This window comes from Sander lucioperca, chromosome 7 (assembly GCF_008315115.2).
Source record: "Sander lucioperca isolate FBNREF2018 chromosome 7, SLUC_FBN_1.2, whole genome shotgun sequence".
Lineage (NCBI taxonomy): Eukaryota > Metazoa > Chordata > Actinopteri > Perciformes > Percidae > Sander > Sander lucioperca.
This window is the reverse complement of record NC_050179.1, coordinates 3,620,171-3,645,126: the sequence shown is the minus strand read 5'-3', so window position 1 is coordinate 3,645,126 and position 24,956 is coordinate 3,620,171. Positions and strand designations below refer to the sequence as shown.

The window sequence follows — 24,956 nt, the reverse complement described above, 5'->3', positions numbered from 1 at the left end:
AGAGCGAGGGAGAGGCCCCCGGTCGGGCTCACTGACGCCCAGTCCGTCTATCTACATGCCTCCGCCTGTAGTTTGTTTGTCTGACAATGTTTTCTTACATCTTTTTGTCGAGTCTAAATGCTTTTCCATTTGTCCTCCATATAGACATACATGTCCCCCACACTTTTGTCCGTTTATTCGAAATACTGTTTACGACACTGGTCTATTCCACTCAGTGTCTGGGGGAAAGGGCTATCCAAACACCTGCAGGAAAAACAGCATTTAAAAGCTTTAACTGCACCGAGCCTGTCATCTCTTTCCTTCGGTGGCTTTCCTGGATCAAAGGAAAGCTGTAGCTGTGTTATAGTAAGAACGTATTTTGTAGCTACAATTATGACCTAAAAGCACACACACAAACAGAGAAATGTATGCATGGCCTCTTACACACATCCAAAGACCTGATGACAGCAGTGCATAATGGAGTTCTCTAATCATACCATTTTAACAACAGACATTTTAGTTCGAAGCAGAGGATATATGCAAAAAGAAATTCACCAGAACTTCAAGCACAGACACTTGAAGACCTGTTGAATTTTAACAAGGCCGGTGAGACTGCCATTACCATCTTTATCGGGTTGCTAGAGGGTTTGAGTGTGTGCTGGAGTGGGCATGTGCATGGGACTGAATTAATGACGTACTGTACGTGTGTGTCGGTGGATATGCCAGATCACTAATCAGCGCTTAGACAAAGGCCATATGTGTGCAATGTCTGAGCATCTCTTCCACATATCTCCCACATACTCCCCTTCACGTGTGCGTAAAACCCTATCAGCAGGAATGTTAGGATTGTCGGGTCAGCAGTGGTGACATCATGGCAGCCCGTCAGAAGCAACAACAAGGCCTCAGTGCCAGTTTCCTCCTGGTTGCATCAGCTGTGCGATACCAGGCTGGGGATCAATGACACATATTCGAGACCTTCTTCCTTCTCACTTTATGAATCTCCAAAAATTCTATACAGACAAGCAATGGGTATGTCTAAGTCATCATATTCATGAAAATAATTTGATTTCCAAGCCACAGGGCTGCACAATTAATCGCAATTTTATCGAAAATGCAATATGGACTAGTGCAATATCCAAATCGTAGGGGGGTGCCATATTTGTCAGAGGCAAAATATGTGTCAAACCATTCTGAATAAAGTATTGTGGTGCTGCAGAGACGTCCCGGCCTATAAATCCTTTTAATTTTAATATTTTTCAATGAAAATGAGCATGATACAAAAATTATCGTTCCTTCCAATATCGTGAATCATATTGCAATTGCAATTTCAGTCAAAAAAATAGTAATTACATATTTTCATCATATCGTGCAGCCCTACATCTGACCGTGCAGCCTTAAATAAAAATATATGCCTGCAGGTAACAAGACTTGGTCCAATTTGTGTTCTCAAACATAGGTTGGCTCTTTCCTTTTTTAACACGCCCTAATGCATGACTTTACACAAAACGTGGGCTTCAATGAGACTCCAGACTCTTCACATGCTTGAGGTTGTCTAAGGTCAACAGCCAGACATAAATAGCTTTAGTTTTTACAAAGAGACAAGAGTATAGCCTGAGGGAAGGCTAACCTGCTGAAAAAAAGTATGAAAGGAACTACTTAAGCCCATGCAGCTTTTAAGATTCTGTGGATATATGCAGTAAAAATCAGCGAACCTAAACAGCCACACATGTAAGACAACATTATTCTTACTAAAATAAGTCATTTCTGCCACTGGCAAACTCTGCTTTCAAGTGTCCCTTGTCTATGTGAGGGGTCAAGTGTCAGCTAACAGATGCTGGCATGTGTTTGTGTTTGTATGTGCAAAGGATCCTTCAGGTCATCAGATAAAGTGCACCTGAGGGAGGGGCAGGGAGCCCGTTTTCAGCGTTGCCACGGTAACCCAACACAGACGTGACCACCTGGTTGGTGGAGCCCAACCAGGGGTGCAGAGAGGGCACCACTTCAGGACGGTAACCATGCCAGAAAATCCTCACAAAGTGGCCCGATTCCCAAACACAACCCATACTGTGTTTGAGCAGAGCGGAGAGCGCACACAGCTGTTGAATCTTTCATGGAACATAAAAAGGAACTAAGCCTACTGTGCAGCTCTTATTACAGCAGAGAAATAACTCTGGCCCATCTTGACCGAGTTATCTACACATAGTTTTAGTCATAGTCTGTCCTGTGGGACATTTAAATAGCCATGTCACGCCAACACACAGTTTATAGTAATTACAAAACACAATCATACTGCTGCTGAAAAGAATTTCTGAATGATTCATTATCAGTTAACATCACTTAATCTTATACGGTCACAGTGTTAACCCTTGTGTTGTCTTCCCGTTTTTTTTTACTTTTTCCAACGTTTTAAATTGTTAAATTTTTCTTCTACACATTTTCAACGCTTATTTCTACGTCCCATATTTTCTGATATAAAACAAAAATTGAAAACGGGTCAATGTGACCCGAAGTCAACACAAGGGTTAAGCAGCATTTTCCTTAACACGTCAAATGATGTTACCATGTTGACTAATAAGAGCATCTGTCACATAGACAAAGGCTAAGTTAGATGTAACTTTAAAACAAGTCATTGTTTAATCAATGACTAATATGTCCTTTACATTGTACGATTTTTGCAGTATTGAAAAGAAGTTCAGGCATGTGTTCCACTAAAAAAGAAACCACTCAGTGAAAAAAAACAACACTCAACAAACAAGGCCATTTGTTTCACTCACCTCCTGCAGTCTAATGGTCTCTGTGACTGCCTGCCCGATGAAAAAGGAGAAGAGGGAGAGGAGGAAGAGCCACACAGCCCTGTCACTGTCTGTGTGCCGTGCTCACGGGCTACCTGATCCAACACAGCCTGTACAAGAGAGTGACAGAGACTGAGAGAGACCGGCTTAGAGCAATGCAGACGGGAGGGGGGAGGGGTGGGGGGTGGGGGGTGGGGGGGGGGGCAGCTGCAGAGAAAAGTGAAGTGGTGCCGCCATTCCCCGTCACCCAGGAAACCAACGCTCTTTCAAAGAAAATCGGCCAATGGAAAACACCGGCAATTGTGTTCAGACAAAAAGTCACATGACTGCCAAAACACCACTCCCTATGCACGGAGGGAGAAGGGAAGAAAATAAAAGAAGTATGGTGTTGGGGGCTGGAGGGTGATAAAGAAGGGGGAATACAAACAGACAAGGGCAGAAAGAAAAAGAAAAACAGAAAAAGAAGTGAAGTAAAGCAGATAGTGAGTAGTAGAGAATTTGAGTTGGGTCATAGGGCAGGGAACAGGTCACCAGGCCTGACTCCATCCCATAACTGCAAGGAGGAGCAAACTATTTCCACCTCATCTTCCCCACAGCAGCTTTCTACCAAACTGCTTGGCTGTAGCCTTTTCATTTTTGCTAAGATGAACAATGCTGAGCAGCACAGTGTGACACTAATGGCACAGCTCTATCTCTAGCTGACACACTCAGACATTACCTATCTACTCCCATATTGGGCTATTTATACACAGAGCGTACAAAACATTCAGGAAAAAGTTTCTTCCTACACTGTGTTCAACCCATGTTGTATTGACCATCACTCGATAACCAAAAGCCCTTTTGAAAGTTACCTCATCACTTTTGTCACAATTTCTCTTTCATCACATTAGGTGAAATCAATAAGGAAGCACAAGTTAAAGTGTAGGTTTTGTCAGCTGGTTATCAGTAGATGTTGCTGTTAAATGCTACAGTAGGGTTCAGATTATAACAAACTCATGACTCGTGATGTTTCATTTGTTTTTATTTCCATGTAGGTTGTTAAACATTTAAAATTGTAGTTTATTTTCATTAAGGGTTAGGAATTATTCTTTAAGATAGTTTTTTTTTTTTTTTTTGATAGCGGGGACACCTTTTAAAGTTAGGCTGACAACAAAAATGCGCACAAATAAGGTGCCCAAAAAGGAAACAGAAGAGAAATCTGAATTCCCACCATTAAAATTTTTTTTTTTATATGCCAATAATTAGGCATTTTCTACAATTGTTCTGACAATTCTTTGATGGCTGATGAGACATTGGCTCTGGCTCATGTGTGTGTTTTCTTTACAGTGGTGGTTGTCAACCTGTGAGTAATTACAATGGGCTTGCTTTTGTCAACCGGTCAAAAGCAGAGGGTATTCATTACAAATACTTTGATCATTAGTCTTTAAATGTAACAGCCATAAATAAATTATAGCAAAACAGGTAAGGCAAAGAAATAAATGAACTGTTCCATTTCTTACTATAGTGTCCAGTATCTATCAGAATCCTGCTGCCACATAGCCTAGAAATCTAGACGCACCCTATCGGCAGCAAATGTAATTTGCAGCCAGGGGGTCTAGCAACTCTCTGTTGGCTTGCGAGCTGGAAAAGCCAAACTCCAGCCGGGCCAATCACATCGTGTATAGAGTCGGTGGGCGGGCTTAACATAATGACGGCAGAGTTACGACGGTTCCACGTGAATTCCCTGCTACTTGAAAACAAAGACGATGGCTGCTGCTGCTGCTGGCGAACAGCGGTCTTTCGAATCGGCTTTGGCCGCGACTCTGGGGACTTGGAGTTAAGCTTTTCTTTGAGAAAAGAACAAAGAACGGCACTGAAGTCATTCTTAAAAAAGGAAGATGTGTTCGGAGTTTTGCCGACCGAGTACCTTCTTCGGTGCTCTGCCTGGTTGTAGCGCTATCCTATTGCGTGCAGAGGGAATTTGAAAGACAACCGTTTATCCCGCCCCTCAGATTGAGCCCTGCCAATGGTTAGTTCCCAGACCCAACATCTTGATGTGGGTCTGGCTTATCAGGCTAGCTGCCACACTCAACTATCTCAACTATGTATGCCATCATTCACATTCACTTTTTGTTCTATTTTAAAGTGCAAACTAGTAGGTCATGTGAGGTCTATGAGGGCATATTCAAGCACACTTGCTATATTTATTCATGTTTACACCGCAAACACAAAATGGTTGGAGTGGAACATCAATCAGAAGAGAGAAAACCTTTGAACCAACGGTGCCAGCCACAGTGGTGTGTGATGAACATGGCTGGGAAGTACAGTGCAGATCTACAAAATGAATTTCCCCAAGGGAACAAATAGCATGTTTTACTACATGGAGTGGCATGCAAAATATTATTGTTTAGGGTGTTAAGAATGATAATGGTATGCTATCAAATCAATTATATTTTTATACGTAGCCCCAATATCATAAATCACAAATTGCCTCAAGGGGCTTTAGAATCTATACCCTCAATCACCGCAAGACGCTCCATTCTGTCTGCACGCTGTCCGCATAACTTTAAATTGCGCAAATCAAAACAAAGAGATACTTCAACTCTTTCCTTTTGGGTAGCACCCTGCTTACACCCAAAAGGGAACAGTCCACTTACTGTATTTCCAAAACAGTACCATGCTTTAGATGTAGAGGTGCTGACCCTCATGTTGAACAACAACAACAACAACAACAACAACAACAACCCCTTTGCAAATAGTCAGAGCCCAATAAAGCCAGCTGAGCCACATCATCTGCAAAAAGCAGCGATGCAGAAATCCCTTTTCAGGTTGACTAATTTGATTCAATATTAGCAGACGCCTGAAGAGAGAGTGAAAATGCTTTTTGCATAGTAGGAGTTATTTTCTCATCCTATCCGATCCCAATAATCTTCCAACCCCTAAAATCATTCTACTAGTAGCAGAATGATCCTACGCCTGAGAAGAACCACTAGTTTGCAGGATAGTGTAATCTGAAAGCATTCTGAATAAAGAGACAAATACTGAAACATTTTATATGAGCCATTTGTAAGTAAAAAACTTCACTTTCTTCCCAAGTCTCAAAATCTCTATGAATGTGCATTGTAAAATTGTTGTGTTTTACAATGCAAACTGGTATCTGCCCAGGGTAGTAAACTAAATTACAGTGAGGCTCTCCAGCGTACATTCCCAACAGAACAGTACGACTATACAGTCTACCAATGTTAGGCAACGGGTTTATTACTCAGACTGAAATCACACATCTATCACTTTCTCAGCAATATACTGTACACTTGAACACAATCATCTGCCTTGTAATATATCGCCTCAGCGCCAGTAAATTGCTCTGTGGCAGGCAGATCTCATTCTCTGAAAAGCATTTAGGAAGTGAAAAGTGGCCCAATTACCTCTCCACAGAGTGAATGTGACAGGATAGCTGATGAGCCAGGGCAAGGGAAGGTGACAAACCTGACAGTATCCAACGCATGGACAGAAATGACAAAACTAAGCCTCCACCATTGATTTAAAAAAAAAAGAAAGAAAAAAAGGTAATTGAGAGGACTACCTGAGGATTAACAATCCTGTATCAGCTTGTCAATAGATAATAGGCACATTCTGGCACTGGGCTTACTGCAAGTTCTTGGCATATTCTTGCAAATGGAACATACAACCTGGAGATTAGACCTAATCATAAAATGAGTTCACAAGTTTGGGGAATAATAACTTTCAGTATGTGCAAGCTGCTCTTCTTTATTCACTAAACTGTCCATCCATTCTGCTTAAGACTATGTATAGTATTAAACTGAAGAGAAAAATCTAAACAGAGCCTGTGGAGCTACATTTACACTAACATGAAGCAAAGTCAAATATGTGATATTTGGTACTTGATATTACAAGACAGCTGGTAGACTAGATATAGTTTTCCTCTACGACTGTTACATTAGATAATGATAAATAATTTCATTGCTGACAGCCATTTGCTTGAGATGCATTGTGTGTGTTTGTGTGTGTGTGTGTGTGTGTGTGGAGTGCTGGACCCCACAACTTTAAAGGGCTGTTTGAGGGTTAAGACTTGGTTTTAGGATTAGGGTTAGACTTAGGTTATGGTTAGGGTGAGGGTAAGGGTTAAGGTTAGGCATTTAGTTGTGATGGTTAAGGTTAGGGTAAGGGGCTAGGGAATGCATTATGTCAATGACGGGTCCCCACTATGTGTGTGTGTGTGTGTGTGTGTGTGTGTGTGTGTGTGTGTGTGTGTGTGTGTGTGTGTGTGTGTGTGTGTGTGTGTGTTTTCAGCTGGTAAACAACAAGTCCTTATTCTCTAGTACTGAGCAGCTGGACAGATGAGTGACCCTGGAGGGATATTATAGTGTGGAGGGGACAAAGAGGTCAAGCAACTAAACCCTTTACAGTCAACTTTTTCGACTTTTCATTGTATTCCAGCATTTTTAACTGAGTGAGCTGCAAATATGTTATGGCAAAACACTAAAGGAAAATACTAAATACATTTCTATTGCAGCACTAAGCATAAATCAATTCCCAGAATCAGAAATACTTGATTGTAATTATTTACAGAGTATGCAAGGGAGGCCAAAAGATCCCAAGGGTCTCCTTTGTTTGGATAAAAACAAACAAATAAAATAAACTTAACTAAATACATTTTAAAATACAACTTATTAGTATCAAAACATAAAGTCATTATTCTGTAACAAAAAAGTCACACAGATAAGACAGGTGGTAAAATGAACCTAAATAAGTAATATAAGAATACACTAATAATTTCAAGAAAAGAAAAGAACTAAGACTAAACGTTACATATGCCAGTTCTGGGATTATCTGAGGGTGTTTCTTTCTTTTGTTTTTAAGACTGACAGGGACTGACCTGACACTGATCCAAAGACATGAATAAAACATGTATGAAATTCTTATAGCCAAGACATGATGAGGCCACAACAACATTTTACAAAGTTGAGCTATTCATTAGAGCTGCAAAGATTAATCGATTAATCGATTAGTTGTCATCTCTTAAATTAATCGCCAACTATGTTGATAATTGATTAGTCGGTTTGAGTAATTTTTTTAAAACAAAAGTCAAAATTCTTTGATTCCAGCTTCCTAAATGTGAATATTTTCTAGTTTCTTCTCTCCTCTGTGACAGTAAACTGAATATCTTTGAGTTGTGGACAAAACGAGACATTTGAAAACGTCATCTTGGGCTTTTGGGAAACACTGATCCACATCTTTCACATTTTACAGACCAAACAACTAATCGATTAATCGAGAAAAAAATCAACAGATTAATCGACTATGAAAATAATCGTTAGTTGCAGCCCTACTATTCATGTGGTCGATCGGTGACGTGGGAAAGATAAAGAAAAGGGAAGAATGCAACATGATAGAATTAAACAAGTACGTAAAAGTCAAAAAACAACAGAGAAGTGGAGGAAGTACAAGCAACAGACAAACAATAGATGCACAGGGACAAACTAGAAAAGGAACTAAGTAAAATGACAAGTTCCTCAATAAAATCAATCTACTCATTTAGCACAATAATGAGTTTCTCAAAAACTAATCAATAGCAGTTGGGCGGCTATTGAAATAATTGTAAATATTTCCCTCACTGCCAACAATTTCATTGTGCAGTATAAATTATGGGTGTATTTTAACATAATTGTAAAAAAAAAAAAACACACACACAAAAAACAATGAATTGCTAATTTAATGCAAAATACAAATATCCTTGCACAATTTGACACGCAGATGATGATGACGATTATGAGGATGATGATGATGATGATGATGTAATTAGACCTATCTGTGTTGTTGTTGTTGTTGTTGTTATTGTGCTGTTGCTGTTACATTGCTGTGATTAAGTAGGCCTATTATTGTCATTTTTATTTAACTTTAGCATGATAATAGTGTTTTTAAAAACGAAAGTAACCTACTAAAATTACAGTTATTGACAACTTAACAGACACAACGTTTACTAGATTTTGAACATATTTTGGTGTTAAAGTATCTATGCTAAATTAGTCGACCACCACTATTTGACTACATAGGCATTAACATAACAAAGCAACAAAGCCAATTTACTAAGAGCAAGTTCGTCGACGAACTTAAGTGTAATTTAGGCCTAGCGTGAGTCAGTGAGAAAAGTTTTGTATCCCAGGCAGTTCATCGTTAGCCTGTCATCACCCTGCAGGTGCAGCGCTCTGAGCAGCCAGTAGCACTTTGTTGCATCCTTTACCAAAAACATTTAAATGTCACATTATTCTGGCAGAAAATAAAACACAAGGTGTAAAAAAACAACTTACAAGGGATTTAGTAGTCGATCTTGAAATGACGGACAACCGAGAGCTTCATCCTCTGTCTCTAGTCCCCGACGTCACAAGTGCTCCCTGGTGTCATTGTCAAGCCATCCAGGAAATAGAAATAAAACCGTTTCCGGTTACTATTTCAAATTAAAATCATTAAACTAGAATATTGTTGTAAAAGTAATAGAGTGATAATGGGAAAAAGCTATGCAACTACGGAGAAATGTTCAATATATTTTTTTCAAGAACATGAAATCATATGCAACCCCTGTGTGCTTATACAAAATACCATATAAAAGTAGCAACTAACATTTTAGAGGGGCGGTGACTTGATTACTTGTCACCAAAAATAGTTTACCAGTGTCAACACGGCTTGAGAAAGTCCCACACACACACAGCACAGAACAGTAAATCTGTAACTGATGGCAGCAGATAGCTTACACTAGGCTACATTGTTGGATTATCATATTATATTATTGTTGGGTATGTAACTAATTACAAGAGATTACACTTTGAAATCACCCCTCCTTGCAATCCCTAGACTACATCTGATGTATGGGGGCATGTGACATCATTCATAGAGGCCATGAGGTGATAGAGTCTGATGAAACAGATGCAGGGAGCGTTCTCTTTAAAATATAGGCAACAACATGTCATCACATGTGTTTTAACTATGATTAGGAGGAAGTATTAGAAGAGGAAGGTTGTAATTGCTTCTGTAATAATCTTTTCATCACATGAAATTGTCATTAATAAAGTATATGCCATTATGCTGTTCCCTAAACAAAAGGAAGAGAAGCCATGCTATCACCAACCTCAACAAGGTTGGCCAATTAGATTTGTACTGGAATGCTTCAATTTACTTTTTTAAAAAATGTGTTGGCCCAAACATGTCTATAATAAAGTACTGAAAAGCTAAATAATTCACAAAATAATCTATAGCATATAAAGGGTAAATCACATATCCCCATATCCAGATGAATTTAGAAAAAATGAATGCTGCCTCAAATGTTGCACTGGTATCTTTCTGTGCCAAACATTCCCTAAAACCACTGAATCATGTTTATGGGGTTACGTGTGGGTTTGCCAACACACATAAAACTAAAATAAATGTTGTATTCGTCCCAAAAATTACGATCACTGCTCTAAAACAAGACTTTTTCAAAGCATTTCTTCTGCTCATAGGTACTGAACCATGACCTTGAAACAGATTGAGCAGGATATGCAGTATTAGCTGCAGTATATCAATTCAGCATTACAAAACAATGAGTCAGAGGACGAACTGCTGATACAACTTCTCCATACAGTGTGACTTGCTTTTTGAAAAAAAATCTCTTTATCTCAGATTGCTTTTATACAAAACATCACAAAAGCAAAAAAGTTCATTCATTTAATTGGTTTTTAGTTAAAAAATAATTCTCTGTTATGTATTTGGAGCTGCTGAGGGGCTCGCTCATGTTAAAAGTAAACCAACATTAATGGTGGAACTCAGGCAGGTATATATTAATACAAAGACAAATGAAATTATCTGTATACAGTACATTACATGTATGGTATCAGCATACAGATGTATCACCTTCCTTTGTCACAAAGATGAGATTCAATTCAGAAAGCTCTAAATCTAAAGCAGTAATTGTGAGTAACTTAATGCCTTTTGTATACCATTATGGACTGCATGTCTGCATGCGGTTGTAAAGGTGTCAACAGAAAATAACTTATGGAGCCTTAATATCTTATCTTGCATTGAATGGAATGTTCCTTCCGGCTGTAGTCTTATTTGCACTAACAGCTTCTCCGGGGCCTGTCTGAACTCATGCTGTACGTATTTCCAGTTATAACGCCTGCGAGGAAAAGTGACCTGTATCAAGTCAAAACAAGAAGCAAGCTTCTTATGATGATTTAATTAAATTGGCATTCACTTTCAGTCAAAAAGTTATGTTGGTGTGTTTTTGTTTTCTTGTAATTTATTCACACCCATCTTGTTAGCTGTAGTTACAACACGAAGGAACAGCAGTATTGCATGCAGATAGATTATTATCTGGAACTCCTCTGATAGCTTTGAGTCCTAGTTGATATGATTATACATATAAATGAATCACAACAAACCCATCTGGTATTTGTTTTAGTGGTATTCACAGCATGTGTTGACACAGTTTCTCCACTTCAGTCGGACAGAAATATGCAGCTTGTGTGTATTTGTGACAGGGAGGGACTTATTTTGCTGTTGTGTGCTCTATTATCCATTATTGTTTACCTTGATAATATTAGCCTCCTGTTTTTTTTTTATGATCATCTCTGGGGAAAAGGTTTCACAAAGCAAATTTGTGAAGTGGTGGCACTGCAGTGCTATAACTATCATTTTAATTAGATTGTTTAGTTAAAAAGGCCACCTCCATGGCTTTTCTAACCACAGTGTTGTTTTATTAGATAAAAGAGAGACAATGGCTTTTTGGAAGAAACCATTTCCCCTTTGACAATTGTGGTAACTCAAAATGCTTTAAAGAAAATAAATCATTGCTAAAAAAAAAAAAAAAGTATTACTAAACTGAAACTGTTGTTAACTATATATCAAACATATTAGAGGAACTTGTTTTTCTTTACAATCTGATATTCAGCTTTTCTCAGTGTCTACCATTCCAAAGTAATGGAGGAAAACAAGGTGCTTTTGGTTTGTCACATCATCTGATAATAATTGGGGAGTGGAGGAAAGCTTCTCACAGGCCAGATTAGGTCCTCAGTCCCGACCAGCTGTGAGAATGATCCCTTTCAGAAAATTACAAGACAGAAAAGTAGGTGGACACTATCCCACTTTCCCACCATAAAATACTTCTCCTTTCATTCCACTCTCCCTCATCTGTGCCTTGAGACGCAATAGCACCAGTGAGAGGGGAGCAGGGCTGAAAACACCTGACAGGGAGAGAGGGAGCCAAGCAATGCAACAAACGAAGCTGCCCTGTGAGAGGATTATCGGAGGTGATACAGTTAGGCTATGTGATGGAAATAGTTGCTAGAAGACAAGAAATGCGCTAACACGTTACATAAGAGCTGTCTCACAGTTGAGTGGACATACACACATTGTACATTCCTATGTCTGACACGTGTACATCTCCATCTCCATGTCCATCACTGCGGTGAGGAGTATTAGCAGTGCTCTCAAGTTCTAATGCCTGTGCCTCGTTACTTTGACTCATTTATTTACATCCTGTTTCTGCGGATAGAACTGAAGCACATATGCCAGAAATATGGGAAGTGCTTTAATATGTGTGTGTGTGTGTGTGCGCGTGCGCTCACATCAGGTATGATTGGTGTGACACCTTCAAAACAAACCGCTACCTTTAACAATATACGTCCTTAAGAACTAATGAGGTATTAGATGTGGCTGCCTCTCTGGTCCTCATCCACCCAAATCACAACTGTGTCTCAGGACACAATCAGTCTGAGTGTCCTTCATGGTGCAATGGATGGGTAATTTTCCATAGCTCTAGGAAAACAACAGGATATGTCACAGTTAGAACATACAGTATAAACTCTAAATGGACTTGATTTGTTCCACTTCCATTACTCATGTTGCGTATCAGTCAATACATCATGAATTCTCTCCTGTATTGGCAGTGTGCACGGCCAAACCATGCATGCTTAATGCTAGTATATTGTAAATTACACTGTATGATGCAGATGTTGGCATGCATGTAGACAAACAGGGAACAACATGAATGAATCTTGTGTTTCAAGGTGGGGGATTTAAAGGGTTGCTCGACTGAGGTGGTTAAAACATAGACTATCTATGGTTAAAACAACAGAATTAGTTTTTGATAGACAGTGCCCTCAAGTGGCCAAATGTGACCATTACACCATGAATATCAGTCACTGCAGAAAACCTTAGCTGACATTATCCTTCACATTTTATCAACCGTACAGCTCAGTTTTAATAAAAAAAGAGAATCTCAAATCGATTGAAGTTTTTGTTTTAATTGGGTAAAACACAAGGTAGCATTTGAGTTAGAACAATTCAAAGTTTCAACCTGAGAAATGCAAAAGTGAGGTTTTAGTTACATTCCCTTTTATTATTCATCCAACACAGCCATCAGAAAACCAGCAATTCAGTAGCATTAGAAGGATAATCTCAGTGCTCCAAGATACACGGTTGTTAACACTCATACACTCGTTTTAATTACTCAATTACTCATGAGTTCACTGAATGTTGTTGTTGGTGTGAGTCCCAACTCATCTGGGAATGCTTTCAATATATTCCGGGTCTTTTTCTTTTTGTTCTTTTCCTCTTCTTTTTTTAAAAGGAGAGAGCGAACATCATATGGCAAAAATACAGGTAATTCCAACACACCTCAAAGCATGGAGTGAGTGAGCAAGATAATGCCCCGTAATGGCTTCCATGCTACCGCTTTGTTCTTAAGGGTATAGAACAGTCACACTAATCATACTGATCACTGACCAGGCATCCAAACATCTGCCCATTCTGTGGTCAGTCTGGCTGTGAGCTCCCTCTGCAGGGTTGGTGTATGTGGTGCTGGTGATGTTTCTGTAGAGCTGCTCTGGCTGTGTGAGGACGAGTAATTGCTGGTCTGTCCAGGACTTTGGACATCTGAGGCGTTAGAAGATGCTTGCTGCCAGACTGTATACTGGATAAGTCCATCTCTGTACTGAAAGATAGAGAACCTTTCTTTAGTACCACCCCATATGAACTAGTTAAGTTGAACTCAAAACGGTTACACAGTGTTAATTAACAACTAGTCACGATCAATTGAAGATCACATCATGCATGCATTTGGAAAAAAGACATGGTCATGTTGTTCAAACAATCACTTATGAATTGTACTAACATCCCCAGTTTAATTCAAAGTCGAATTCAGTATGCTTTCTACAAATGCATAGCATTTTGGAATGTACAACAATTTAAACTACATAAGCAAAACAGAAAAATGTATTTGTTATACTGTATACCGTGAATGCATACACATTGGTATATAAAAGTAAACGTTAATAATGCCATACCTTGAAACCATGAGCTCTTTACCCAGGGCACTTGTTGGAGGGGGGTGGGGTATGTGTGCAGGCAGGGGTAACAGAGGCACATCAGTCCTGGTCCACTGCTGGACCCTCTGGAGTGTCAGGTCCGTGTCTCCTGCGGTTGTACCTGTCCCAGGGGAGCGTCCTACTCTGCTGAGATCAGGTGAATGTTCGGAGTTGGTCTGGCTGTGTCGAAGCCTACGTGCGCGGATCCCTGGTGGCTTGCGATTAGCTGTTAGTGTGGCACTGAGAGGGGGAGAAGGGCACAGTCTGGTGTCTGGGGACAGGGAGAGTCGAGACACCTCAGGGGATAAGGCTTCTCCGTGATGCAGGTCTGAAAACACAATCATTACAAAAGCTTTAACAGCTGCCATTATACATATATAATTCTCTCAGTCTCTTTATAAGCAACAGCAAGTATGTTCATTTAGTGAGTATTCACCTGGGGAAACAGACTGGAAAGAGGAATCTGGGGAGTCAAGGCTTTCACCATGCTTCTCCGCTCTGTGTTCTTCATCACTGCTGTCATTCCTTACACCACCAAAGACTTCTTCTTCATCGTCATCTTCCCCTTCATCACTATGCTGGATAGCCAGGACCTGTGGTAATCTTTCTGTCTCTATGGCCTGGAGACGGCTGAAAAACAATGTAGAAATATATTTAGTTTAACCCCCCTAAGGTCAGAGGAAACCAGGTTGCAGTCTTGTATAAAGTACTTGAAAGCAATACTTGAGTAAAAGTACAAGTATCTTACCAGAAAATGACTTTGGTAGAAGTAAAAGTATCCTTTTAGAATATTACTTGAATAAAAGTCTTAAAGTATCTAATATTTACTGTACTTAAGTATCAAAAGTAATTTTCTGATATTAAATGTACTTAAGTATTAGAAGTTAAAGTAAAAATTTAAAAAAAACTTTGATTATGAACTTTATGGCCAAAAGTGTGTAATGTTATCTTCATCACCACTGTCCTCGGGGTGATCATCGTCTGTTACCATGGCAGCAGAGCCTGCACCAGGTGCTTCCATGACACTGTCATTCTGCTTCCTCCTCTTCTTCTTTAGTTTTGGCCTATGTTTTTTATTTATTTTTTTTTTTTACCGCTTGGCAACAAACAGGCATTAGGTCACCAATTGGAATGGAGTGTGCATTATCTTGCCAATTTAGGAGCAATGATTTGCCCAACCTGCTTTTTTTCCAGTGTAACAAATTACTTCTGATTTTATTTTGTAGTAACGAGTAACTAAGATGCTTAGGGGAAATGTAGTGGAGTAAAAGTATACATTTTATTTAGAAACTGTAGTGGAGTAAAAGTAAAAGTTTCCGGAAATATAAATAACAAAGTAAAGTACACACACGTGAAAATTCTACTTAAGTACAGTAGTGAAGTATTTGTACTTTGTTACATTACAACACTGCCAGGTTGACAGCTGAAGCGAGAAACAATTTAGAAGAAGACTTCTAAAATCCTCATAAAATCCCTGATAGATATTCAGTACCCTTTTAACCTCAACTATCTGAGTCCTCATGGGTTGGAAATGGATCATATTCCAATTGCGAACAATGTAATGTCATCACAAGGTATTTAGTGTGTTTCCAGCTTAAGAAAAAAGGAGAGAGGTGTGTAAGTAGTTAGTACCTGCTGTGCTGCTCCCTCCAAGCTCTAAGCTCTGCAAACACATCAACGCGTTCTCTGACATCATGCTCCTCAAAGTCGTACGTGTGTTCCGGTACATGGATGGGCAGGTCCCGGGGGGTGAAAGTAGACCTGGTGGGTGCAGTCTATGAGACCAAAGAGAGGGAGAATGAACATGAACGGTAGGAGAGGAAGCTATGAAACATAACAGAATAGAGGCCAAGGAGCTGAGTACATTAATTATGGATGGACACTGCAATGGTCAGAGAGAGAGGGAGAGCAAACACAAGAGGGGCAGACAGAACAGGAGGGGAAGGTAAGAGGAAGGCAGAGTGAAAGCAGTGGTGTGTGTATGTGCCGGTATGACAGATAACATGGCGTTGGCAGTGAGAGCCCCATCTGTCAAGTCTCTCGGACACTGTTGCACCCTTCACACATCTCCATCCCCTGTGTCCTCCCACCACCGTGCCTGTCCTCTCAGGTTTTTGTCCTCCTGCTAATAATTAGCTCTTTCTGTTTAGACTGACATGACATTAAAGAGATGAGCTGGTGGTGTCAGACAGCCATAATGGCCTGCCAAAGCCCATAAAGCTTGTTGTTTCACTCAGTCGGAACTAAATGCTCTACTGTATGGGAAACAGCATGCATGATAGCATGATAGATTGGCGTGGATTCATTTGAGATCCAGGAACAAGATGTTTTCCCGCTGAATTAAAGAAATTTTGTTGTTTCTCCTTTCAACACACACCACCTACCCTCAACTTTTCTCTTCTTGCTCGAATAGCCTGGACTGGGTTTCCACAGAACAGGATCTTGCCAGCTCCTTCAAAAAGCAACGAATAAGAGAAACATTTCAGTGAATCAATCGGTTTTCTGACATAAAGCAACCCTCTTGGTGGCACTGTTGAGTAGAGATTGCAAAGTGTATCTGTACAGGGGGAAAGGAACTGGCACTAAAACGAATCCAATGTAGAGATGAATATGCTGAGACAATGTGGCTGGATGTAGAAGATCTCACAGTGGAAACATCAGTGTGAAAAACAGCCAAGCAGTGTGCCTAACCATGCGTCAGGATGCTGGTTTCTGCTTCCACTGTTGCTAGATCTGAGTCTGCAGATCCAGGTCTGGATCCAGGAGGGGAAAGAACTCCAGGCCCGGTCGCTGACATGGGTCTGGAGCCAGTGTGGGGTCTGGAGCCTGCTGACGAGAGGGGCCAGACGCAAGAGTGGCTGGAAGCAGGGCGCCTTGCTGAGCCGGGTCTGCTGTGAGGACATGGGCTGTCTGCCGTTTCCTCTACAAAGACAGAAGTGATTGGCCCATTAAATACACAGCTGTAATTAACTGGTCTGCATCGAATCACTCAAAACAACATATACATACACACACCGTCTTTAGTAGCTGCCTGAGAGGAGTTGCCGTCTCTGATGGAGTTTCGAAGAATGGCCCAGTCCTCTCCTATGGTGCTGATACAGCTCAGCCCGTCTTCCTCCACCCTTAAATCATCTAGGTAACGCAGCTGGGGAACCAACTCCCTCACTGCAGCCCGATAACTATAGTCTGCTGTCTGGGTAGAAGGGATGAAGCACAGGAAAGAGAGAGGCAGAGTGAATGTAGAGGACAGACAGGTGTTTGAAGGGGGACAAAACGGGAGTATTACAAGATGGATGGGGCGTGATATTAGTTAGAAATGGTGACTTAAATGTACACGCGGTAGTGTACACTATGTTACACCTTAGTACCCATACTCAACACAAGCAAGTGAAATAGTCTGTTTCAGATATCATGACTGATATTTTTAATAATGAGCACTTTCTAAAGAAAAATGTGTACAGACTGATGAATGTGGAAAAATGCTAAATTGAACATGTCTCACGCATAACCTATGAATTGTCAAACCTAATAAAAAACATCTCACAGTCGACACAGTAAATTACATTGGTTTTGAAACCGGTATTGATATCAACTCATACTGTATTCTGTCATTTCTCATTCTGTTATGGAGGTGAGATGCTGTACCTACTGTTTATTTCATTTGAATGACTTTCACCAGCACACTAAATGAGCTGATCCATTATGTTGTGCAGATGAAATGTCCATGCAGTGGTTTCAGTTTATGTACCAGTGACAATTATACAAAAGACTAATTTAATGAACAGACTACTCAGATCTGTGCTAGACATATACTGATCCATTTAATGATGTTTGGTACTCCAGTTGGCTCCAGAGGTAAATGGAACTGTTACACTTTTAATCTAAATGATATACCATTAGAAGGTACACTACACTGTACGTTAGCTATACTAAGTAATGCATAACTATATCTTATGGGCTACATGATGCCCTACAGATAATAATAGAAACAGGATATGTTGTAAAGAGATGTCAGGTTAGGTAATCATTTTGATGCACATTTAAAAAAAGAAAGTACAGTCAACCAAATCAGTGATACAGCAGTCCAGACATAGGACATTTTTAAATGTGTCAACAGTTACTAGCATCACATTCACATAATGCATATTAGCTAGCCTTCATTATTTCTTTTTTGCACTCGTTTTGAACATTATAGCACTTTAGTGAATCTGTGGAACTTCTTTGAGAGAGAGAAAGAGAGAGAGGGAGGGAGAGAGAGAGAGAGAGAGAGAGAGAAAGAGAGAGAGGGAGGGGGAGAGAGAGAGAGAGAGAGAGAGAGAGCGAGAGAGAGAGAGAGAGAGAGAGAGAGAAAGAGAGAGAGGGAGGGGGAGAGAGAGAGAGAGAGAGAGAGAGAGAGAGAGAGAGAGAGAGAGAGAGAGAGAGTCTCCAGTAAATCACTGAGCTACTGAGCGGTCACATTAGAGCTCGGCACCCCTGCCCTTCACCAAACCACACAGATGCAGTGAATAAAAAAAGAGAGTGAAGGGCTGGCAGCAAGGAAACTAAAGAGAAAAGAGGAGGAGAATGAGGGGTGGGTGAGAGGAAGTAAGCGGATGTGTGCGTTTGATGGAAAGAGAGAGAGAGCAAGAGGAGTGATAATTTGGCAAGAGAGCAAACCCAGGAACCCCGCAGTCGCTACAAAGCACAAGCCTAATGCATATTCAGCTCAGCATCTCCCCTCATTGCCCTAGTTTCCTAATTATGCTGGTGGGTGTAAATAAACACATTCACAGTGGCCCAAAAAACTCACAGCACAATGTGTCTCGAATCAGCAGAAGGTGGAAATGGAGCTTCTACCTTGTATATCCAGGTACACTCAATTTCACTAAAAGGGTCCATGGTAAGCAGCTTTATGCACTTGTCATTTATACCCAAATAAAAATATATTGGTCAGTTTTCATATAATAATAAAACAGCCCTGTAATGTAGTAATAAAACATTTTGTCTAGTGGTATGATGACTCATGATGACTTAAGTTTAATTACTTTGATGCCTCCTGCTCTCCCAGTGTAGACCCAGATGGAGACCCAGGTACTTAGCGATGAGATCACACGGAAACTTTCAAGTCTCAGCACATGCTGATTACATTTCGGGAATTATCTGACAAAGCCATGAGGACTGACAGCCTGCTAGCACAGGAAAGACAACTAACCGAAAGATACTTACGTCAGAACCACAAGTTGCATTTGCAAGTTGGCTTTTACAACATCAACTGAATAAAACTGTTTTCTTTTGAGGAACTCTGCCCAGCTCCTTGCTCAAGCTTTTATTCAGCTTCAACCATTCTCTATTTTTTTGGGGGTTTTTTTATATCTTTTGCCAGATTGTTGTGAAACTGAGCCTTGCGCCATTTGGTGTTGGCTACTTCAGGTGGCAATGATCAAGCATTTTACGTGTATTCTGCTGTTATATGTTAATCTGGATAAGAACATTAGCTAAATGTCTATTGGACACATGCACAGAACACATGTAAACACACACACACACACACACACACACACACACACACACACACACACACACCTCCATGAAAGGTTTTTCTTGCATTATCATCAATGTCTGGATGGTGACACAATTGCTGATCAGAAGTTACTGTTGGTCTTCATTACAGTACAGGAGGATACATGACTTTTGTAGCTAATTTTGGCTCTCCCTGATGTCTCAAATTCTACTACACTCCCTTTGAAACAATGCTTATTTGTCGAATATCTGTGTGTGCTGAATCACAGAGGACCAACAAGGAGTCTGACAAGGACAGGAAAATAGGTATGGTGAAGAAAAATCCAGCATTTGGAGTTAAACCTGATCTACTGTATGTTACCTTATTCAAGTGCCATCTCTTTTTGCACAAATATAAAATAATCATATTTTGTTTTGTGGTATAAACAACAAAGCAGAACATAACCCTTACCTGGATGGCAGTGGGGTTTGGGTGCACACACACAGGGTTTCCCTCCAGGGTGAGTGTCTGGAGTTTGCCACACAACCCAAGATACTGAATCTGGACTAGGTCGTCCACATCATTCCCTTCCAGATCTAACAGCTGCAGGTTCATTAGCATGCCAACCTGACTCAGGTCGGACACTTTGTTATAGGCCACATACAATTCCTGAAACAGAGAGAGGATGTACATACAGGGTCGTAGAGATTGGTAGAGGGGGAGAAAATGTGTCTAAATTTGTTAATTATTTACACCTTTAAAACATATTATATCTAATGACCTCAGCATCACAAGAATTAGAGGAGAGTGACTAGGCAAGGTGTGATTTTTTTTCTTTTTTTTTCCTTGAGGCTGCAGAGGGTGGGGGGGTGGAAGAGGGTTTTTGTTCTTGTTCAATTGTATTTGTCTGTTCTGTATGTTCAAAAATATAAAAACAATAAAAAAGTTTATCTAAAAAACACACACACACACACACACACACACACACACACACACACATATTATATCATCATTCAAAAACTTTTTTTTTTTTTTTTTACCCCAAAAACAGTTTGCTGAGTCTCTCCACTGAGATATTTGTAACCTATAAACCCTACCTTGAGGGAGGAGAAAGTAGAAATGCCATCTAGGTCTTGGAGAGAGCAGTGAGACATCCACAGCACCTGCAGGTGGGAGAGGGTGGTTCCCAGGTCTCTAAGGAGACAAAATAGCACAAACTTGATTTAGAGGCTGGGAAGGGAGTTACACAACACAGCGAATGATGGGAAAGGCTATCCAGTCCCTTGGCTACTGAAGCTAGAATCTCTTTTCTCTTCCACAATATGCAGGCCTCTTCTCTGCCTCCCAGTTGTCTCTACACAGCACACCCCTGGTCTGATCCTTCCAAAAGAGTCTCAGTCAGTGTATCTACAACCCTGTAACAGCCTCTCAACTACAGCTCCCACAGCCCAGAGCAGGAAATGCTATCAGAGGCAATGCACGTCCGGCTGGCTCTGCTCTGCTACTCTCAGGGTGGAGCAGACAGCGCCATATATTTCTGTTTGTACTCTCTTGTCCCTCAGCGGGCTCGCGGGTAACAATTCTCCACCTGTCCTGTTTTAAGTGTGTGTGTGTGTGTGTGTGTGTGTGTGTGTGTGTGTGTGTGTTGTGTGTGTGTGTGTGTCATCCTGGAGGTTTATTGCTTTTCTTTTATCAGATTTTTGATGACACAGCTGTGGCTGCAATCAAACTGGTAGGACAATCCAGGAGAAACGGTGCATATTTCCTGTCTTTTTTCCAGGACTGTCCAAGTAGACAAATCTGAAAGCTGATATGCCACAAACCCCTTTGTGTCCTATTGTGAGACAGGTGGGTGAACCTGTTCCCCATGTGTATTTAGCTCTAAAACTACTGAACACCAGATCTGTTGGCGTCTGGTTTACATGCAGCAACATGCATCTTCCATGCAGAAATTTTGTATTATAAGTCCCTGTTGGAAAACCTTGGCAGAAGCAGAGCCGAGCTCTACACACGCACTGCAACCACACTACACTTTTTTTAACATCAAGTACACAATTCTTGTGACTTCTGACCTGCTATTCTGCTTCAAAGAACTGTCTTTTTATAGGCCTCTCTCGCTAAAGCATGACAGTAATCCCCATGTGTCCATCAAATCACAGTTCCTCTTTATGGAAAGACCTGGACCTGCTTGCTTTGCCTTTAAACGTAAGACATGAAATGGGTCATACAGTGTCAAGAAGCGTACATCAGTTGCACAAATTCAGTTTAGTTTAAAACTGCGTTTCATTTTTGGTTTCGGGATTAGCAGCTCCCTAAGAATCTCTAGTATTTCATGATGTCAACATAATATGAGTGTGACTTTGTGTGTTCTCTTAGGAACAGGCTGGGTTTTTTTGTTTTTTTTTCAAGAATACCAAGCAGAAAGAAAACAAAAATATGGTATTTGTGTTATGTAACTTTATGCTTACCTTACTGACATAATTGTGCTGTTGTTCATTTTGAGCTGCACCAGCTTGGGCAAGTAAGCACCTGCAAGATGATCAGATAAACAAAGCCATTTTTCTCATGTTCATGTGACATAAGACTGATTATGTTTTGGGTTTCAAACTCCTGGTTCGATCACCTTGCCTTTAGTCAACTCATCAGGCATTAGATGTCAATTAGTTAAAAGGAAGAGCCCCTACAGTAGCAGGCTAGGCATGACTCACACATGACCAGACACTGCTCTGTCATGCCTGCGCTCGTTGTGCAATCTACAATTTTTTCAGGACAAAGGTGATCATAATGAAGATGGTCCTACACCATTATCAGCTCAGTCATCCTGCACTGAGGTTGGCACACCTGAGAGGAAATCTAGTACGGATACGTTGTGTGCGTCATAGCAATGTCTTTATTTGTCTCTTATCTAGTTCTGGTTCGTCATTCTCTATGTGGTCATTACAAACATCTGTTATGAATCATCAGTGTACACAGTGTAAAAATCTGTGTCAGACTTTCAGTGTTTTTAAAATCTGAATTTAACTTTAATAGGAGTTACCGTGTGTGGATATGCTCGTAACTTCCATAAGGAACACTAGACATAAACAAAAAAAACAATACAAACAACAAACGGTGAGCCCTAATGAGTACACATACAAACTTTGTACCCCGTGCAATATGGTTTGAAATAGTTGATTTACATTTGTAAATGCCTTGATGTACTGTAGCCTATATCTTACCAAAGTTAGCCAGTGTATTTTCTTGTGTGTCTACGCAGATCTCCAGCGAGGTCACGTGAGAGAGGTCCCGAGTTCCACACAGCAATTCCTGTGAGGGACAGAAATTAATTAGCATACGCTGAACTGGATTTGGTGGTCTTTACTCAACATAGTTTCATCATTCAATATTTACCTCAAACATACACCTATTATGTTGATGTAACAAATGTGAAGCCAGTGATGTGAAATAATTCTGTCTGCCCACCTCACCTTGACACAACAATCTACACAGCTTAGTTAGTGTTCATAGAGTTGTTCATCAGGCGTAGGAGAGGGCAACAACGGAATTATTTCATGGCAATACACTAGGGCTGGGTGATATGGAGAAAATCAAATATCACAATATTTTTGACCAAATACCTTGATATCGATACCGCAACGATATTGTAGTGTTGACTATTTGTGCTTTCACAAAATATTCACACAATGATTTGATAAATACACAATTTTTGATAAATAATCATCAGTAATGTGGATATAATGACCAAGTGGCTAAAGGCAAATAATAGAACAGTTACAACAGTCTGGTAAGTTCAGAAAATGACATCACTTTACTGTAATGCAGCCTTTCAAACCAGGAAAAGACAACACTTATGCCATATTACGATATCCAAAATCTAAGACGATATCTAGTCTCATTTCACAATATCGATATAATATCGATATATTGCCCAGCTCTACAATACACACATAAAATACAGGCAGTATGTATACAGTAGATGTTACATGTTGACATGTGCAATGTTATCCCTCAACCCCAGGCTCCACAGACTTCTTGGAATTCAGCTACATTAATGCCTCTCCTAGACTACTGCTGTAAAGTACACTGAAATGAAAATAACAGATATCTCAGATAATAGAGGCTACCGCCTATTAGGTGCATAGACTAACCACGTGTATCAGACAAAGACAATGGGGTGTATCAGTGGGATGAACACTGACAGTATCCCTAGGCACTTCTGTGAACTTACCAGCTTCTCTGGAGAGAAGTAAAGCTCCACAGCTGTTTCAGAGTCCTCGCAGGGTTTCGTGGCAGGAGTTGGGTTGATGTGGCCTGATCCACTCAGCTCAGTCACTAGGACCCGTGCTGTGCCGGGCCGGACCTCCTGGGGCACAGACCCTTGACAGCAACTCATCTCTCACGGCTACTTGAAATGAACAATAAGGAAGTGTCTTACCAACATGCTTGAATGGCTTAACTAACAAAGAGGAAATACGAAGTAGTAATCTATCTATATTTAGTTTATCTAACTATCGTTAAATTCAGCTTAGCTTACAAACTAACGTTAGCTTTAACTGATATGGTGCTAAATGTTGACCTAATGAGGGAGGCAAATTAATTAATGTTCTACTCTAAGCTCATTCCAGCCACATGTACTTCCAACAGAATATTATATATTAGTTTAACATAAAATATATATTTAACGTTACCTGTTGCAGGAAACTGCAGGCTAAAAAGATATAATGTTATACATTTCACAGACTGAGAGCACTTTGCTTACAAGCAAAAGTTTGCTTGACAACCACATACGACTTCCTGGATACGGCACGGAAAGACCCGCGGCTCCCTGGGATATGTAGTGCACGTGTAACAGTTATCGATAGAACAGTTGTTGATTCTGATTTCTTTAAAATTAGACAAAAAATAAATCAAATCAAATAAATTACCAGGGATGTAATATTCTCCACCAGAAGTGCAGGTTTTTCCGGTGACGAGCGTAAAACAAAACCATTATGCCAAAATTAGTTCAAATCTAGGGGATATATTTATAAATAAAATATCTAGTCAAATTTTTGATTTTTTTTTAAATGCTCAGAAAATTCTACAGTTTGGTTGGTGGTTAGTTTTCTCAAGTGGGTGGGGTGGAGTTGTGCTGTAGGAATTTTGAATTTTTTTTAATCTCTCTCTCACCAAATAACAGAAAAAAACAACAGGCCTTCATCACCACATTCAAATGTTTGCAGGAATTTCTTGCCTGTCGCGTTTAAGTGACACTTTGTACACTTGGATTAAGTACAACTGGAAGTCAGCTCTTCGCTCCTTAACCGCGGAGTGTCAATGTTTCCGACAGTATATGAATGCAGCAGTAACATGCATGGTAACCGGGGC

At 40.2% G+C, this 24,956-nt stretch overlaps 2 protein-coding genes across 6 annotated transcripts in view; both read right to left on the bottom strand.

The window, feature by feature from the left end:
* The window catches only part of rassf7a (Ras association domain family member 7a), a 38,501-nt gene extending 29,318 nt beyond the window's left edge, over positions 1-9,183 (bottom strand). For 2 of the 3 annotated variants that reach the window (XM_031282867.1, XM_031282866.1), the window contains exons 1-2: positions 9,080-9,183; positions 2,754-2,881 (exon numbers count right to left, since the gene is read on the bottom strand). The gene's annotated coding sequence lies outside the window, so the exon portion shown is untranslated. Of the gene's footprint in view, positions 1-2,753; positions 2,882-8,858; positions 8,878-9,079 lie in introns of those variants that run through there. The other variant, XM_031282868.2, reaches the window with a different exon arrangement.
* Positions 9,184-13,028: 3,845 nt separating this feature from the next.
* On the bottom strand, positions 13,029-24,403 carry lrrc56 (leucine rich repeat containing 56). 3 transcript variants are annotated; one of them, XR_004897790.1, is made up of 14 exons: positions 24,278-24,403; positions 23,818-23,995; positions 22,808-22,895; positions 22,058-22,118; positions 20,687-20,783; positions 20,061-20,258; positions 17,126-17,303; positions 16,802-17,032; positions 16,495-16,562; positions 15,743-15,885; positions 14,547-14,740; positions 14,090-14,438; positions 13,387-13,732; positions 13,029-13,356 (listed from the first exon to the last, which is right to left on the bottom strand). XR_004897790.1 is itself a non-coding variant. In XM_031283476.2 (13 exons), exons 2-13 carry the CDS (start codon positions 23,980-23,982, stop codon positions 13,522-13,524), a joined length of 1,983 nt encoding a protein of 660 aa, XP_031139336.1. In that variant the 5' UTR covers positions 23,983-23,995; positions 24,278-24,403; the 3' UTR covers positions 13,358-13,521. The 3 variants fall into 3 exon arrangements, 2 of the variants coding, with proteins under 2 accessions (XP_031139336.1, XP_031139337.1); XM_031283476.2 differs by lacking the exon at positions 13,029-13,356 and having other exon boundaries at positions 13,358-13,732; XM_031283477.2 differs by lacking the exon at positions 13,029-13,356 and having other exon boundaries at positions 13,358-13,737; positions 24,278-24,401.
* Positions 24,404-24,956: the final 553 nt, after the last annotated feature.